The sequence below is a fragment of the Amblyomma maculatum genome, chromosome 1, assembly GCF_055883805.1.
Source record: "Amblyomma maculatum isolate TAMU_Amacu chromosome 1, ASM5588380v1, whole genome shotgun sequence".
Taxonomy (NCBI): domain Eukaryota; kingdom Metazoa; phylum Arthropoda; class Arachnida; order Ixodida; family Ixodidae; genus Amblyomma; species Amblyomma maculatum.
This window is the reverse complement of record NC_139344.1, coordinates 179,716,763-179,736,325: the sequence shown is the minus strand read 5'-3', so window position 1 is coordinate 179,736,325 and position 19,563 is coordinate 179,716,763. Positions and strand designations below refer to the sequence as shown.

General features: G+C 46.1%; 1 protein-coding gene across 4 annotated transcripts in view; it reads left to right on the top strand.

The window, feature by feature from the left end:
* The window catches only part of LOC146205017 (RAB11-binding protein RELCH homolog), a 149,995-nt gene that overhangs the window by 4,499 nt on the left and 125,933 nt on the right, over window positions 1–19,563 (top strand). For all 4 annotated transcript variants that reach the window (XM_084589684.1, XM_084589683.1, XM_084589681.1 and 1 more), the window contains 3 exons: window positions 1,261–1,332; window positions 2,421–2,587; window positions 19,316–19,516. In XM_084589684.1, coding sequence (XP_084445810.1) covers window positions 1,261–1,332; window positions 2,421–2,587; window positions 19,316–19,516 — 440 coding nt within the window. The remainder of the gene's footprint in view (window positions 1–1,260; window positions 1,333–2,420; window positions 2,588–19,315; window positions 19,517–19,563) is intronic.

Here is a 19,563-nt window from a genome sequence, read left to right as displayed (position 1 = left end):
GCAAACTCCTTGGGCGGCATACTTTTCATGAGGACTGTAATTAAGGTTGTACATACAGCTCCATTTGTCAAAGAAAATTAAATTGCCATTTTAAATACTAGCAGAAGTTAAATAATAGCTATTTTAAATTTTATTGTCATTTTATAGTTGGTCCCTGTGTTGAATGGTGAGTGGGGCATTACTTGGCCTGTGTGCTAGCTGTAGTGATGTAACTGATGCCGAACCATTGCGGTGGACTTGCATATGATGATTATGCATGTAGTAGAGAAACTTACCTAACCAAGCAACAATACCATGAGTGGTTGGTGAGAGCAAAGAGCATTGGGCTAGCATATGATGTTTGGCAGAGTAGAGCCTCACCGTCTCGCTGTGCCCCTGCGTTCTATACACAATTGAAACAGCAGGTGTTTTTTTCTTTCTTATTTTCTTCTCATTTCAGCCAGCCATAGTAAAAATTGCAAAATACAGTAATTATTTGCATTCTTGTGCAATTTCGGTACTACAGCTCGATCAGGGTGCGGCCTTTCGGCACAGACAGCACCTGTGTTATAGTGCTCTGTACCTGCCTGTTCTTGCTTGCAGTCTCCTTACCTCTACTGCTTCTTCTCAAAGCCTTCTCTTCCCCTCAGGGTCATCCTTGTCTAGCAGTTCTTTCTGACCTTGATCAGGATGGCTGCGGGAAGGTTAGGCATCCCTCCTGAGGGTGGTGTACTTTCCCACAGCCATCATCTTTCCTGTGCTGATAGCAGGCACCAGTTTATTGACACTATTCCAGTTGTAAGAGTTTTGCAGCATGTAGTGACTGCAGCACACAGACACACTCAAGCACTTCTGCCTGCTCTCGAGGGAAACGCAGCCCTGCATGCAACATAAAACATGCAACATAAAGCATAAAACATTTTCTCCGTTGGCTAGGTGCACCTTATCTCAGTTTTCAGCAAGTTGTGATCGTGATGTCAAAGGTGCTGACCTTCTGTAAAAAACCAGTTTCGAATATTGAGTGCTATCTTTGTTTAAATGACAGTCAAACCACTTGTTATAAAAGTTCCATTTTGTGGCCAAGTATTTGGGTTGTGTGTTAATAAATTGCAGCTACGAATAGTTTGATCATTATAGCCAATAGCTGTGTATACAAAGTACACTTAGAGCGATTTTTATTTTTAGTGCAAAAGACTGGTAGGTGTAGTGTATATAATTTTTCATGCTTTTCTTATTTTGTTGTATTTAAAAGGTTTTTATTATCTTTCTTTGTTATGTTAGTTTTGGAATTTGAGCTTCGGAAAGCACGTGAAACCATAAAAAACCTGAGAGCAAACCTGACCGTTGTTACAGGTGTGTATAGTCTTGCCTGTCTTTTTAACTGTTATTTTGGCATCAGTGAAATTAAATATTTTAAATGTAGTGTTGTTGTAAGTAAAACATAACTGTTTGATATTAGTGTATCTGGTGACACAAAGGAAATATGTTTCAATGTGTGTTTAACCTACGGTCGCCAGTGCAGACGAGCTTTATTAACGCGACAGCGTTAAGGGCCCTGTGTCGCAGAAAATTCGGTGTCGTCGGCGGCCGCCGTCCCGCGTTGTCCAGCGTTGTCCGTGAGCGAAAAATCCCAAAAGCATTAATAAATAAAAACGAGTAGGAAAAATCGCCGACCTGAGAAATCGAACGTGGACCTCTGGGGTGCGAGACGAGCACGCTAACCACTCCGCCACGCCAGCTAGATGGTTTGAAATGGACAAAGGCGCATCTATTGATTGCGGTGTTGTCTTGGAAATGTCCCTTAGAGAAGTGTATTGTGGCGTATAATAATAATTATGAGCATGTAAATTACAGAATTACAGAACACGCAGTTAAGCGAGTGGCAAATTACTTTTCCGCTGTACTTCCTCTTCGCTTGGCGTGCACGTAGCATCATCATGCGTGTGGCACACGGAATAAGATAGACAGGGCATGGCCTCCGAGATCTTCATCACGCCGGCTCGGATCGGCAACGATGTTGCCGACGAACTATGACTGCAATTTGAGGCTGTTCGTTTCGGCAAGGTGGCTGGCAGCGCTTCTATGTCCCAGAATCATGTTTCAGAACAAGTAATTACCAAATAGTTGTGCTTTGGACAAATTAACGACTGTTGTATCATGTGAACTATGTCTTTGTGTCACTCAAAAGCACGACAAGCAAATGAGTAGACTGTGCGAACGGGGCACGATAACGCTATCGCGTTCCATTCTTAAAAGCGAAGCTTAAGCGTCCTCCAAATTTTTCATTTCTATATGTAATTGATCGTAAAGTTAAATTGTAGATTGTTGCATAATGGTTTGTTTCAAATGTCCTTTGATCCTCTAAAGCTATTCCAGTACGGTTTATACTGATTCTGCTTTTTCGTTGTGTGCTTTTTTTTTTCTGTCCTTATGGGTTGCAGAGTCTGATCCAAATACTCCCGACAATGGAAGTGAGCATACAGCTGTTTCAGAAGACCCTTTGCGCCCTCATGAACGGCGGGCTGTCAACTTTCTTCTGAATGAGTACCTGCTCAAACATGATTACAAGTTGACGTCTATCACTTTTTCTGATGAAAATGAACTCCAGGTACTTGTTAAAATATTTTTATGCTGCTTTTAAGTCCATGATGAGCTTTAGTAGATGATAAGGGAAAGTAACATGTTGTAAAAAGTTTGTTGTCAACTTTGTATGAAACATTTTGACATAGTAGGTAAGTGGGTTTTCAAGAAAACATTCAGCTATCAAGATTACCTCAACGAGCACTCGTGGAAGCCAAACACATCTTAAATTGTCATGTTAATGTGAGATACTGCACTATGCGGTAAACAAGGATAAGAATCTTTGTTTAACCAGAAAAGCTTTGTTAGAAATGTTAATTGACAGTGAGGGAAGCACATTACTAGCATGTCTGGCTTCTTCTATATGTTTAGTGTGCGGCCTGTCATAGCAGTGCTGTTGTTAGGTGCCATTGTGCCACTAGGGTGTTCTGTGCTTAATAAATGTTTCTGCAAATTTTTAGTCTCTTCCTGTACTATCGATGCATCAGAGCAAGCTTATACAAAGTAATTCTATAAAAGGTTCTATAAAAATTGGATTGAATCCTATTTTTATATAAGAACTTGCTTCCCAAAATGTATTCTGTTGCAAACAGATGAACCAAGTCACCATAAGGAGATCAGTCATTACATTAAGGCTCACGAGTAGTTAATTATTAGCCGCTGCACCTTTTTTAATTGCCTTGTAGCCCATGTTACTAAAGGCATTGTGTTCCTTGCTTACATTAATTATGTGGGCACATGTTGCCAATTGACCCTGAGGGAAAATTGAAATGGGGCTGTATTGGTAGCATTCTAACAACAAAGATACTTCTCTCATTGAAAACGGCTTAAATTTGAAACACGAAATTCGTGTGTAGCCACTACTGGCCGTTTTCGTAAGTAAACTGCATGTGTTGGCATTGAGTTGGCATGGGGTTCCCAGGTGCAAGACTGCACAGCTGCTCAACTCAAAACTGCAGCAAGCCATCATTTCCCGTATAGATATAATTTTTTGTAAGCTGGAGGGAAAATTTGAATTCAGCTTTTACAGCCATAAAACTCATCTTTTGCTGCTGGTCAAATAGTAACGTACCCATACCTGCCAACTTTCCCGCTTCGTCCAGGAGACTCCCGATGTTTTTACTGAATTTCTTATTGTGCAACTACTTTCCTGTATCTCTCGGTAAGATGCCTCTGCCTGTGCAAGAATAGTTATTGCAAATCGGCACCGCCGAATCTGCAGTTGCATCGAAATTGCTGGCATCTCTATCAGTGGCCACCTTGGTTAAGCAGCTGATCTAAGCCCAAATCAAGCCAAAGCCAAGGTTGCTGTGCCTCGTTGCATTTTATGTTTGCTTTTGCAGTTGCTTGCGTGAATGTTTACAGTTAGGCTGCCTGTGTGGTGTATAGCATGGTGAAAGGAAGAGAGTTATGGGGGCCTTTCTCGTCGCTTTTTTTGCTTGTGCTTCTATGGGGCTATCTGGTGCAGGCACTTGATTTCGATGCATATATAGGGTTTGCTTGCTTGAAATGGCTGTTGTTTATTGGAAGGATGTCTCTTTATAGCTCTGCTCACATCTCATGCTATAATTAGATAAAGGCCACATGGGTGACTACTTTATATATATTGTAACGTAACGTTACACAGAAGGCGCTCTGGCACCGAAGAACACCAACAACCAGTCAGGTCAGCCCGAAAGTGGAGCACCGTTTTTTCCTTCGTCGTCTTCTCCGAATTGCCCGTTCAAATCGTCGTCTATGAATGGCATGTGTCATTGCCTCCCTTTTTGGCAGCATAGCCTCGATGCTGCAAATGCTGCTTGATGCGATGAGCTGATAGATAGTATGCTAGGTTGGTATGGGATACCACAACACAAAACGGGGCACCATCAGTCTCAAGAATAGTCAGCGGGGCGATCGTGGTAGGGTTTCATCCGGACGACGTGTACAACATCAGTGAACTTGCGTCGTCTGCGGCTTGAGGGATCTTGGGTTGCGGATTCAACTTCGTAAGTAACCTCGCTGAGGCAGCGGAGGACCCGGTATGGGCCGAAGTACCGGCGCAGCAATTTTTCAGAGAGCCCACGATGATGAGCGGGCGTCCAAATCTAGACATAGTCTCCAGGCTCGTAGGTAGCGAAGCGCCGTCCCTTGTTGTAACGGTCAGCGTCTAGTTGCTGTTGTAGGTCTGCTGCCTTGCCAGCTGCCGCGCTTCTTCCGCACGCTGGGTAAAACTAGCGATGTCCAGGTCAAACGTATGTTCGTCGTCGATGTATACGGGCAGCATTGTATCCAGTGGAGTGGTCACTCGACGGCCGAAGACAAGCTCGAAGGGTGTGAGCCGCGTCGTCTCGCGAAGTGCCGTATTATATGCGAACATGGCATATGGGAGAATTTGATCCCAGGTCTTATGCTCTATATCCACGTACATAGACAGCATGTCGGCCAGAGTTCTGTTTAACCGTTCCACCAAGCAATTAGTTTGCGGGTGGTATGCCGTGGCCCGTCTATGGCTAGTGTGTGTAAGTTTCAGTACAGCCTTAGTCAGGCGGGCCATAAAAGCTGCCCCACGATCGGTAATGATAACAGCCGGAGCGCCATGACGCAATACGATGTCGTGGACAAAAAACTCTGCTACTTCGGTGGCAGTTCCATTTGTGAGCGACGCGGTCTCAGCATATCGGGTCAAGTAGTCTGTCGCGACAACAATCCAACGCTTTCCATTAGTTGACTTCGGGAAAGGACCAAGAAGATCCATCCCCACTTGTTGGAAAGGAGTTTTCGGTGGAGCGATCGGCTGAAGAAATTCAGCTGGTTTCACGGGTGGAGTCTTTCGGCGTTGACAATCACGGCAGGTTTTAACGTAAGATCGTACTGAAGGTAATAATTTCGGCCAATAGTATTTCTCCCGGATTCTTGGAAGCGTACGACTAACACCCAAGTGGCCGGCGGACGGTTCGTCGTGACAAGCGCTTAAGATGTCGGGCCGTAGGTGCGTAGGTACTACGAGTAGAAATGTCTCTTTTGATCTTTCAAAATTGCGCTTGTAGAGAACTCCACTTCGTAAAGCGTATGACTGCAAGCCACGACGAAAAACAAGCGGTACTCTACCACCGCGTCCTTCCAGATAATCGATGAGCGGCGCCAGCTCCGGGTCCTTGCGTTGAAGGTCAGCCATATGGGATTGGGTAATGGCCCCAATAAAGGGAAAATCGTCGGCGTTTTCCACTGCAGTGGAGTCCAATGGCGTGCGTGACAAGCAATCCGCATCTTGGTGTTTATGTCCCGACTTATAGACAACAGTGACGTCATACTCTTGAAGACGGAGGCTCCAACGAGCTAAGCGTCCAGACGGGTCTTTAAGGCTTGCCAGCCAGCACAAGGAATGATGGTCGCTGACAATACGGAAGGGTCGTCCATACAAATATGGTCGAAACTTCCTGATGGCCCAGATTACCGCAAGGCACTCCTTCTCCGTTGTCGAATAGTTCGCCTTCGATCGTGAGAGTGTTCGGCTCGCGTAGGCGATAACCCGTTCTACTCCGCCTTGCCACTGAATGAGTACTGCGCCGAGGCCAACGTTGCTGGCATCAGTATGTACGTCAGTTGCGGCATCTTCATCGAAATGGGCGAGTATTGGGGGTCTGTGTAGGCGGCTTCTAAGCTCCTGGAAGGCTTGTTCTTGATCGTCTCCCCACAGGAAGGGTATGTCTTCTCTGGTTAGTGCTGTCAGTGGTTCAGCTATCTTAGAAAAATCTTGGACGAAACGTTGGTAGTATGAACAAAGACCTAGGAATCGTCGAAGTGCCTTTTTGTCGGTGGGGCGTGGAAAATTTGACACTGCGGTAGTCTTCTCGGGATCAGGGAGAACGCCCTGTGCACTGACAACATGGCCGAGAAAGCGTAGTTCCTTGAAAGCAAACTCGCATTTCTCTGGCTTGATCGTTAGTTGCGCGCCTTTGAGTGCTTGAAGCACGATGCGCAACCGGTCCAAGTGTTGCTCGAAAGTAGGCGAGAAAATAACATCATCATCTAAGTACACCAAGCACGACTGCCACTTCAGACCTGATAAAACCGTGTCCATCATACGTTGGAACGTGGCCGGTGCAGAGCAAAGACCAAACGGAAGCACCTTATACTCGTATAGGCCGTCGGGCGTCACAAATGCAGTCTTCTCTCGGTCTCTCTGATCCACCTCGATTTGCCAGTATCCGCTTTTGAGGTCTAATGAGAAGTGCCTCGCGTCGCGTAGTCGGTCGAGGGCATCATCAATCCTGGGCAGCTGATAGGCGTCCTTTTTAGTCACGTTATTTAACTTTCGGTAATCGACACAGAATCTCAAGGAGCCATCTTTCTTTTTGACAAGGACCACTGGCGACGTCCATGGGCTCGTCGAAGGCTGGATTACGTCGTCTGCAAGCATATCATCCACTTGCGTTTTAATGGCGTCACGTTCCTTAGGAGAAACCCTGTACGGGTGCTGGCATACCGGTAACGTGGTCTCATCGGTGATGATGCAGTGCTTGGCGACAGGAGTACGACCGACCTTAGAGCTTGTGGCGAAGCAGTCTGCGAAATCGCTCAGAAGAGCCGAGAGAAGATTCCTCTGATCGGGCCTCAAGTTGTGGTTAATTTTAACAGTTTGCAGGGCATGACAAGGTGCGGCCTCTTCTTTAGGGTTCGCTCCGGCAGTGCATAAATGAGGCGAGGCAGTAACATTATGAAGGACGGCAACAGCCGTGTCCTTGGCGAGATGCCGCATCTCCTTAGCAAAATTTGTCAGGAGGACAGTAGCACAACTGTTCTGGAATTGTACTAGTCCTCGAGCAACGGCTAATTCCTTCTCGAGTAGTAGCGGAAGGTGCCCATCCGCGATGCCCTCGTAATCGTGGAATAGGTCATGCCTTACAAGAACCAACACTAGAACGTGCCGGAACCCTCATGTCATCATCATCATCATCATCAGCCTGATTATACCCACTGCAGGGCGAAGGCCTCTCCCATATTTCTCCACTTAACCCGGTTCTGTGCTAGCTGCATCCACTTGACCCCTGCGAACTTCTTAATCTCATCCGCCCACCCAACTTTCTGCCGTCCCCTGCTACGCTTTCCTTCCCTTGGAATCCAGTTTGTTACCCTCAGCGACCATCGGTTATCCTCTCTTCGCACTACATGTCCTGCCCATGTCCATTTCTTCTTCTTAATTTCTACTAGAATGTCGGTAACTTGAGTTATTTCTCTGACCCACTCTGCACGCTTTCTATCTCTTAATGTTACCCTACCATTTTTCGTTCCATAGCCCTCTGGGTTGTCCTCAACTTAAGTAGAACTCTCTTGGTTAGCCTCCACGTTTCAGCCCCATAGGTGAGTACAGGCAAGATGCAACTGTTGTATACTTTCCTCTTGAGCGATACCGGTAAGCTGCTAGTCATAATCTGCGAGTGCTTGCCAAATGTGCTCCATCCCAATCGTATTCTTCTTGTTATTTCCTTTTCGTGGTCCGGATCTGCGGTTACTACCTGTCCTAAGTAGACATATTCGCCTACTACTTCCAGTATTTCGCTACCTAATGTAAACTGCTGTTCCTTCCCGAGGCTGTTGAACATTACCTTAGTCTTCTGCATATTGATTTTCAAGCCTACCTTTCAACTTTTCCTGTCTAGGTCATCAATCATTATTTGCAGTTCATCCCCCCAGTTGCTTAGCAAGGCAATGTCATCAGCAAATCGCAGATTACTGAGGTATTCTCCATCTACCCTTATCCCTAACTGCTCCCATTCCAAGTCTCTGAATACTTCCTCTAAACAAGCTGTGAATAGTACTGGGGAGATTGTGTCTCCTTGCCTAACACCTTTCTTTATGGGAATTTTGTTACTTTCTTTATGCAGAACTATGGTTGCTGTGCAGCCACTATATATATCCATCGACACGCGATAATTCCATCGACACGCGGATTTTTTTTTTCTTTTTTTTTTTTCTCATCCGGTGGAGAATTGCGCGGCACCGGGATTTGAACCCCGGTCCTCTTGCATGCGAGGCGGATGTTCTACCACTACGCCACCGCTGCAAGCCTCATGTCATCGTCGTCTATACGCAAAACGTTCAGACCCGGATCTTCGTTTTCAATACGCGCCCCGGCTCGTTTCGTCGAAAGGGAAACACGCGCTTCTTTCAAGTCAATGACAGCGCCGTTGGTCTGTAGGAAGTCTAGACCAAGGATCAAGTCTTTCGAACACTCAGGAAGCACGATAAATTCTCTGACATACACAAAACCACGGATGCCGACCCGCGCTGTGCACTTGCCTGCAGGTTCAATCAAGTGACTTCCCGCCGTGCGAATTTTTGGGCCGGACCAATGTGTCAAAACTTTCTTCAATTCTGGGGCGAGACCACGGCTCATTACAGAATAATCGGCACCAGTGTCGAGTAACGCGGTGACATCCACTTCATCAATCGTTACACATAAATCGGAGGTAGTATGCCGGATGCTGTTGGTACCTGACACAAGCGAAATCTCGTCGGGTCGGCCTGACGATGACGGAGGATCTTCACATTTCACGAAATCAGCGACCCTGCCTCCGAAGGCCGCTGGTATTAGTTTTCCCGGCTAGGGCTGGGAGAGGAGCGGCGTCGGGAAGAGTGGCGACTTGTCTAACGGTAGCTCGTCGGGGACGTAGACCGATGCTCTTGGTAACCGGACGTGACAGGATACTGTCGCGCTGCAAGGTCGCTTGCAATCTCAGTAGGCCGTTCGGCATTCCGAGGGTAGAGGTCCTCCGAGGCGAAACCCCGCTGTTGACGCGGCGGTACGGGCACGCCTGGTAAAGGTGACTGGCTTCCCTGCAATGATAGCACAGGGGCCGACGCTCCCGGGGCCGCCATACTTGACTTTTACGGGGTCGCTGGTAGATTGGCGGAGGGGAGTAGCCAGGCTCCATGCGGCTCCATGCGATGTCCTCCATGCGAGGACCCTGCGGCTCCATTGCTGGAGCTGCGGCTTTGATACTATGGTCCGGCGGGGGAGCCTTACGTAGGACAGACGCGTAGGTGGGCCTCGCGTCGCACGTCTGGTGGAGAACGCGCTGCTCGAGAACGTCAGCAACTTGCTGAGCTGCCATACGCACCTCGTCCCGGATGACTTCAGCTAGTGAAGGAAAAGATGTTGTGTTGCAAGGCATGCGGAGCGCTTGCAGTTCCTCCCGCACGACAGAACGGATGAGATTGCGTAGTGCATCCATGTCGCTGCCGACACGCACAGGGGGTGCGTCGGACCCAATAATGTTCACGTCACGGTTGTACTGACGGGCTCGGTGTTGCAGTGTTGTCTCCATGGTCGCTGCCTCGCTGAGAAACTCCACCACAGTGCGCGGTGGACTGCGCACCAGTCCCGCGAAAAGTTCTTGTTTAACGCCCCGCATCAGGTGACGCCGCTTCTTATCTTCTGTCATTTGTGGGTCTGCACGCTTGAAAAGGCGTGTCATGTCCTCAAAGAACATACGCACGCTCTCGTTCTGGCGCTGATTGCGCGAGTGTAGCGCAGCTTCTGCTCGCTCCCGGCGGTCGGCGCTAGGAAAAGTGGCTTTCAAATCACGACAGAAGGCAGCCCAGGATGGGAAGGAAGCCTCATGGTTTTCAAACCATGTCCGTGCAGACTCTTCAAGAGCGAAGTACACGTTGTGGAGCTTACGCTCGTCAGTCCACCCGTTGTAACGCACGACTCGCTCGTAGGTCTCAAGCCAGTCCTTGGCGTCCTCGAACACGTCTCCATGAAAAGAGGGGGTGTTCGCGGCTGATGACACAGGATATGGGTGGGAAGCCTGCTCTCAGATGTCATTGCAGCAGGTTCTACGACCGTCTGAGGGTGCGTCGTCCTGGTAGCGGCCAGAAGGGGTCCGAATTCAGGGGGTTCTCCACGTAGGCGGCGGCCGAGGCGTTGATGTACGGGGGTAAGCTCCGTAGTTATAGGTTGATTATGCAGGACTGGATCGATACCCGGCAATTCCTCCACCAGATTTGTAACGTTACACAGAAGGCGCTCTGGCACCGAAGAACACCAACAACCAGTCAGGTCAGCCCGAAAGTGGAGCACCGTTTTTTGCTTTGTCATCTTCTCCGAATCGCCCGTTCAAATCTTCGTCGTCTATGAATGGCATGTGTCAATATATATATATTTTTATTGATACTGTAAGCCTTCTTCAGGCTCATACAGGAGTAAGCCAAGTCACTCGTACATAGCAACAGTACAGATAAAAAGGAACACAATGGAACTGCAAATCACCGACAGTCAAATAACATAATTTTCATGGGCAAAAAATCGTTCGGTTTGGAAAAAGACATCAGGGTTAGCCATGTTAACAATTTTACTTGGTGATGCATTCCACATTTCGATTGCCTTAGGAAAAAATGAGTATTTAGACGTGTCACAACGCACACAGAGTGGTCTAATACAATAATTATGGTTACCTCGGGCGGAGTGACGCTGGGGTGTTTTCAGGTAGTCCTCCTGAACTATGTTTAATATATGATAGTAAAGATTGAAAAGGAACTTCATTACAGCCGCTTTCCGATGGCAAAGCAAGGTCGGTATCTGTGCAGTGATGTGCATGGCTGTACGCTTTCATGACGTGAGTATTTTAAATATGTGAACCGTTGTGCTTTCGATAGAATTTTTTCTAACTTTTCGATGCTGCTAGCAGCTGTCTTCTCGGTGCCTGATTATATTCAAATGTAAATTTTAGGTTTTGGAGAAACACTAGTTATACAATGGTATTTATCGAAGTCATTCAAGTGAGGTGTATGTAACATGCATTCAGCCCTAGATGAGCCTACACAGCTGCGAATGTATACATGTTACATATTGCTCCAGCTCTCATGCGTCTGGCATTACGGCTCAAGTTAAAGGGTGTAATAATTAGTTGGCTTCTGAGTTTTATGCTCAATGTTAGGGTCAGAGGAAAGTATGTGGATGCTATTTCTTGTCTTTATTATAGGAAATATAATTGTACATATATAAACAGGCAGATGTCCTCATTTATGAAAACCAGCATCCGTCTCACAAGAATAGTTTAAGAAACTTAAAATACAAAAAAAGCTAAGCAAAGCAAATAGTAGCCATACAGCCAATATTTGCTCTTCTAGCATAGAAGAGTATGCACGGACCTTGGCCAAAAACAACTGGTTGGCCAAATGTGACTCCATGAAAGGCAGACTTAGCGCCAAGGCAGCGTGGAGTCTTCTTCGATGTTTGATAGAGCCTTCCAAGTCACGCGGGGATCAGCAATGTAACCTCAAGAGAGCACTACACTGCTTTGTGGGCATGGACGAGCAGCTGGTTGCAGCCATCACCAGCAAGTACCTCTATACAGTGAAAGACAGTGAGCCAGTACAGCATTATAAAGGTATGGAGAGTCTAGACCTGGATCGAGAGTTTGAAGTCGAGGAAATACAGGCGGCGCTTATGGTCATGAGGCGGGGCACGGCACCAGGGAACGACAGGGGGGGGGATTGCTTATCAATCTTAATCGGCAAGCGCTTGAGCATCTCATGCATTACATCGAGTGTTGGAAAAGCGGACAGTTACCCAGGGCGTGGAAGAAAACTGATATCAGCTTTATTTTTAAACCTGGAAACGAGGTAAACATCAATAATCTGAGGCCAATCTCGCTTACGTTGTGCACAGGCAAGCTGATGGAGAAGACAGTGCAAGTGCGGCTTTCAACGTATATAGAAAACCAAGATATTATGCCCCACTCTATGTTCAGGTTTAGAGCACACGTCTCAACCCAGGACGTGTTATTGCAGCTGAAAAAGGAGGTTATTGATACCCCATGAAAATGCAGTTGTAGGGCCATACTAGCACAGGATCTTAAGGGGGCTTTCAATAATGTGAAACACTCCAAGATGCTGGAAAATCTACAGGGTACTCACTGTGGGAAGCGTACCTTTAATTACATCAAGGCTTTCTTGCAATATAGGCAGGTGCACATCAAGATTGGTGACATGAGGTCCGAGCCAATACCGATGGACACCAGGGGGACGCCTCGGGCAGCTTTCCTTTCTCCACTGCTCTTCATGCACCTGCCATAAGGGGAATCCGCCATGCCCTTTACGCTGATGACGTAACCATATGGACAACAGATAGCAACTTGGGACAGATGAAGGAGGCCCTCCAAGAGGCTGCCACTACGGTTCAAAACTATGCAGAAGAATGCGGACTACGCTATTCTCCGGACAAGTCGGAGCTCTTCGTCCTGCGTGGGAAGGGGGATACTGCACTGTTGGAAATATCTGTCTACGATACACCTATTCTCAAGGTGGAGATAATACGAGTTTTGGGACTGCTTATTAATAACATGGGGGTGAATGCAGCAGCGATCACCAAGCTCCGAACGGTGTGCGAGTAAGTTATTCGTATGATATCTTGGATCACAACCAAGAAGAATGGTATGCAAGAAGAGGATGCCTTGCAGGATAGTGCATGTGGCCCCGTACCTTCGTACAAGGAAGACCGATCTAAACCAACTGGATGTTATCATTCGAACGGCTTATATGAAAGCACTTGGGCTACCTATGAAAGCATTTATGGAGTGCCTGCTACAACTGGGGGTACCTAATACGGCTTAAGAATTGATTAGCACCCATCTTGCAAGCCAGGTAATGCGACTGGCCACAACCAAGACAGGCCGCAAGGTCTTGGAAGATTTCAACATTTGCTTTCCACAACAAGTGGCTGGGAGACAAGATATGCTTAAAGAGTGGAAGAGCAAATTTCTTACCGCTTTCTTTTTCGCTTCCCAAAAATATGCACCTGGAGCATAATCATGCTAGACAAGTGGCGAGGAGCAAGAAGATTAATGAGTGCTATTCAAGAGAAGAAGGAACCTTCTTCATGGATGCTGTGGGTCCTGTAGAAGGGGTATCAACTATTTCAGTGGCGCACCAAATGAAGGTCGTGGACGGGAAAACGCTGGCTATGGAGGAAGTGGCTATAGCTCTAGCCGCGATGCACTCTGCGTCAAAATACATTGTTACAGTTTCCCAGGCAGCTTATAGAAACTATGTGTGGCAGAATCCTGCCGCTAGCCTGCAAATTTTTCAGTCAATATAGGGTTTCAGCTGCACAGAAGAAACTGATGTAGGGTACCAGGTCACCAGGGAATTGAAGGAAACGAGCGCGCACACGCTTCGAGCCGAGCTTTTCTTTCCCGGGTTTCTTCTACATCCTCCCTTACTGATTTAAGCTGCTCCTCTCTGTTAACAACATATACATATATATTACAGCATTTGCGCCTTGAACGGCAGACACTCCCAAGACCGGCTAAGGCTCTTAATAAATCAGAAGAATGTCATCTTCGAAGGCTGCAAACCATGTCACTTAATAATCCAGCTACGCTTCATGCCTTTGAGCCCGAGTCCTTTTCAGCTCGGTGCAAATTTTGTGGCCAGAAGGCAGACTTGTACCATATGGTATGGGCTTGCCAGCAAAACAACAGTCTTGACGTAATAAATCAGCCAACGTGGGAGGGCTGGGAGGCGGTCCTTTCCAGCTCGGACCTCGAGGAACAACGTGCCCTCGTCAAAAGAACATGGACGGTGGCTTTTACCAACGGTGTCCTGGACTAGGGATCCGATCAGCCTTCCCTTAACCTAAGTTCTTGCTGCACTCAATAAACGCTTTCATCGTCATCATTATAGCTTGGGTCATATCAACTATCAGGTGGCAAACTGCATCTGTAAGCTGCTCCAAAGTTCTGTTTTGCATTATCACACACTATGGGATATTTCAAGCCTCGTCGAGACCATGGTAGATAGGCCTGCATTTGATTACTTGCCGGTCGCCTGTTTGAACCAAGACTGTTCTCACGTATGATGCCTCGAGGTCCAAGAAAGGTAGCTTCGCGAGCTTTCTCAAGTAGCGCAATTTGCTGCCGTTACATAATTATTTGCTGAACTTTGGCATATTGAATGCAACATAATAGTTTAGGAAATGTGCTGTTATATTTTCTTTTTCGCTGAGCTCATGGATGTGCAGTGCACGCTTGCAAAAATTTTGTCATGGTTATGTTTTACGTCTAAGGCTCTGCAGCAAATTTTCATAAACTGCTTCTGCTGACGTAACCACGGTCCAAAAACATTTTGCACACATATTTAATTTCACTGCTGTCGCTTGCGAGTTCGGTCTTTGGAAGCATTGAAGAATGTTACCTGCTTCTAGCAGGACACATAACTGTGATTGCAACTACTCACAAAGCACTTTATCAGTTAGTGTGGGATTTGTGCATCTCTTGCAGTAGTCAAATGCACAAAATGTTCAAGACAGCAGATCAAACTGTGTATCTGCGGTTGCAGTAGAAAAGAGCCCGTGAAATGGTCTCTCACAGTGTCATGCCTGTCAGCTCAGCAGCCATATATGCAATCAGGGACTTATATCGGCAAGAGGATATACGAAATGGCTCATTAATTCGTGTGCTTCAAGGCGGTGAGGGCCAGGTGTGTTCTGCTTAAGCACGTGACGAGTTTTTCTGCAGTAGGAAATCGAGCTGTTCGTAAAGAAAGCCCGTGAAAACTTCTACCTACTCAGAATTAGGTGTTTAAATAACAATAAGTAGTATATATTGAAGTTCGGGTCTTTGAATGCTGACTGAGGTCACGAAATTTCAGTCCACATGCTGCTCCACAGAAACACCAGCTGAATTAGTGGCGGGGATGGCTCCCTGAACACGCGCTGCCCTTGGCGGCAGCACCCTCTTCCAGGCGCACGAAGCTGCCGCCCTCTCATCGCGGTGCGGGTGAACCGTTGGAGCGTCTCTGTTTCTTGTGCCATGGGGCACTGTGTAAAGTTACTCTCGTGTGCTTAAAGTCATTGCATCATCAAAGCACAAGAAGAGATATTTGCAGATGTTTGCAATCTTATACTTCTGAATTTCTGTACTTTGTGACATCAAAAAATGGTGAACATTTTGCATTTGGCACAAAGTGTCAATTTGACGTCAGCATGACTCAACAGTAACAAAGATGAATTCAAACTGAAACTAAACTGAATTCCACACAGTAATATATGTAACACAATACTCCAGCATCTGTTGCTGGTGTAGGTTCACCGATCTGTACCATGCTTTGAGCAAATCTATTCGGAGAGATTTTTGAAGCTAGTAATCTCTGCGACTGTAATATTAGGCAGGGACCGAATGCTGTGAGCAATGCCTCCAGCAAGCACCGAGTGCACTTTTGTTGATTTCTACCCAGAGCTGGATTGGAGGTTACTGTATTCTGTGAAGCCTATTCCACAGTATGGGGTGTGCGGTGCCTCTGGTTTGGTACGTCAGAGCAGTGCGCTGCTTCCATGCTCGCACACATTGTGCAGGGCTTGCTGCGTACTGAGCGCTCAGAACGGTGTCTGCGTCTGCCCGCTTGATGGCCACCGTTGTGACGAGGAAGGAGTCCATCTGTAGGAGTTCCCTGTTATCGAGCTACACAGAAGAGAGGCTAAGCGTTGGAATGAGGGAAGTGGCTGCAGAAAAGTGCTACCCGCATTGGCAATTACACAGCGCTTCCACTGTGAATGTTGGCACCACTCTGTTCACTGCCCCAGGCATTCGGTTACAGTTCTTTGCACTGATGTGTCTGCGCACATGGAGTCGGAGTGCTCCACTTTTGCGACGCCTGCTGCACGGGGAGATTCGAAGGGATTCAGGCAGCAAGGAAGAGACGGCACTCATTACAACCATCGAGGAAATACAAGAAGAGCAGGCCAGTCATATAAAACATTTGTGGAGCGAATTCTCACTAGTAGTGGTGCCAGTAGTGACCAGCTTAGTGAAATCGGTCATGGGTTAAACAACTGCCAAGAATCAAAGACAGCACTCAAAATGTTAGTCAGTACCGTGACCGACAAAGTGCAGGAAGAAGTAGTACAAGTAAGAAACCCGCATCTGGAGTGTTTTAAAAAATGTTCAGAGCGGATTATTGCATTCAAATATAAGGCAAAAGAACATTTTATTGCAGGTGGGGATACCATGAATGCCATTTCAAACAATGGACAGGCTGTGCAGAAACTTCTTGTTCATTAGTTTTCAAAAACAGCGAGAAAAAAGCGGGAAGAGATATGAAAGTCTGCAAGTGGCTCTGAAGTGGCTGCTAAACTAGCGTTGCGACCACCTGACCTACAAGCATCCATTTGCGAGTTTGTCATAAAGGGTATCAAATCACTCGAGGAAAAAGTGCAGAAGGAAGGGGGGGGGGGGGGGGGGGGGCTGAATACGCGATGAAGCGTGTATACCATCTAGGCTGCTGCATCCCCCCGATGTCTTGCTCAAATATTATGGTAGACATCTTTGTGCACTCTTTCGCGTGCACATGGGCAGCATCGACGACGCTGTGCAGTGACTATTTGTGCAAATCATCAAACTTGGTGTGCTGCATCCAAAGGGAGGGGCTGAACGACATATCACAGATATTTCCTGGCTTTTTACACCACTTTGTGGACGGCCGCGAAAGGGACGAGTAGAAGATTCATACGGCTATCATGCATTTCTTGTTCTCAATCATCTCATCCATGACAATCAGCTTCAGTTGAAATTTGAACTTCTTACCTAAAGCTCGAATATGAGGAGCGGCCACCTCAGCATTGTCGCGATGGAGCTCCATTCACGCATATATTGGAGTGTGTACAGGATTCATTGGACAGTGCCTGAACATTTGGCCGACACCCCCCCCTTCGGACTTTGAATGCGGCATCCCCTTTGATGCAAACAAAACATTTCCTGATTTTTGGTCTCACAATGTTGGTAGGTATTCGTACGCAGAGAATGCAAGACAATCATTCTTTACTTTGAGCAAAAAATGGATGGTGGTGTCCTCGACATTATCCTAAATGGTAGCTGTAAAAGAACTTATATGGAGAAAGTATATTCATATGCCAAAAGCTTTGGAATGGGCACAGAAAACTTCAAATGCAAGCTGAAAAACTGAATAAATAGGAAGTATAGGTTGAAGAACAATTCTGTTATGTAATTAAAGTCTAGTTTTTGTAATGTAGTTTTGTGTTATTAAAGTCCTTGACATCCTACCATAGAATGAGTCCTAATCATTAACTTCCTTCACTATACAGATAGGTGGAAGAATATTGAAAGGTAACAAGAAAGGATTGTTTTTGCTTGACTGCTGACTAGAAAAATGGAAAGTAATTTTAGTGTCCGGCATGTCATCATTCTACAATTTCATTCTGTGCACCCATATATTTAAACAAGCCTCTTGACAAAGAGCCGTAGTAGTTTTGAAGTGTTCTGTTGTTGAAACAAGCAAATTTTGATGATTTTTGGAATTTTTCGAACCCCAGTGAAAGGAAAATGCAAATAATTTAGGGTAGTAGAGCAGGATTTGGTTTACGCAAAACAAGTGCACAAAAAATATTTGGGGCAATTGTTATTTGATTAGTATGTGTGACTGCTGTGATAATGAAGTTATTAGGCTATTTCTTGCTACGTTGTAGTTAATTCAAAATAGTGAAAACTCATCATATAAACTCGAAAGTGGCGAGAGGTTTGTTTGAATTGCATGAAGCTTGAGATAAAGGTATCAAGTAAAGATAAAGTCCCAAGTAACCGCTCTGAAGATCACATATCTTCAGAGCAGTTACTTGGGACTTAGCTAGTTTTGCTAGTCCTTTTCGTTCATATACTGCTGCTCAGAACTAAAGGCAAGTGATAGATCACTTGTTTCTTTGACGTGCACTGGTACATTGTTTCTCCATAAGGCCAGGCCATTGTTGCCTGTGCCCATCGAAATAAATTCTTGCCACAACAGATAAATGGGAAATGTGTAGTGTGCATGGCGCACACATGACATGTTAGTTTGGGCTGCAGAAAATAAATTGCCCGGCCCATACCGTCTTGTGACACGACGGGCAGGACAGTGTGGACACAACTTGCATTGACCCTGGTGGCTTGGTCGTTACGGTGCTTGACTGCTGAATCTAAAGACGTGACTGTATCCCAGCCGTTGCTAACACTTTTCAATAGAGCCGAAAAGTAAGGCGGCTATGTAGTGTATGATGCCATTGCATGTCATGTGTTGCTTTAGGACTTGAACACCACAATTTATACAATTTTCACATTTACTGTCCAATGACAAGAAAGCCCGATTTGATGCTAGATTTGTGTGTGCGAGTTGTCTTCATTGCACTCAGGTGTTGTCTCTAAAGCACTTGATAGCCAAATTTCAACACAAAATGCTGCTGGCATTATGTAGATGAACCTGACCTTGGCTGTTATTGTGTCAGATGCTGGTAGCCATGCATTTCAGCTTAGGTGCATTCACCCTGTCAGGATAAACTGCTCATATAGCAAAAAAAGGTTTGAGATTTCTTGAAACCCACTGATATCTGATAACCTGGAAAAAAAATGGCTTAAGGTGCTTCACATTTTTAGTGTGTGCTAAGAAGGGTAAGTAAAACTAGGCTATTAGTTTGCAAAGCACAAAATGTGAGAATATGGCCAACGACACCTAAAGAAGGTGAGTCTGCAACTTGGAAGCAGATTGCCGGGGGTCTTGTCATTGTATTTTGAACCACCTTCATCCTGAGGGCCGTGCACAAATTCTTGTGTCTGCATTCTTTTGAACAGTTGAATATTTTTGAGTGCAGGTCACTTAATATTGCAGCGCTTGTTTGTAACGTTTTTTTGCTGAAAAATATGATGTGACAAGTTCTTTTCTGTAGAGGTTTGTTCTCTTTTCAGTAAGACTGGGCTGCTGTAATGAACTTCTGGCATGTTTTCAGGACTTTGAGGACTGGGATGACGTAGGACTGAATATTCCGAAGCCGCCTGATCTGGTGCAGCTGTACCGCAGTTATAACAGGCATTCTCGACTTTGCTGTGATGTTGCAGAATGTGGGGTGCAGACTGAGTTTGAAGATTCAGATAAGCAGGAAGACCTCGTGAGCAATTTGGAAGCTCTTGCTGCTGAGAAGGCTGTTCTGGTGAGCTCTGGCATTTTCCTCAACAAGCTTCTTGAGCATTGTGCTTG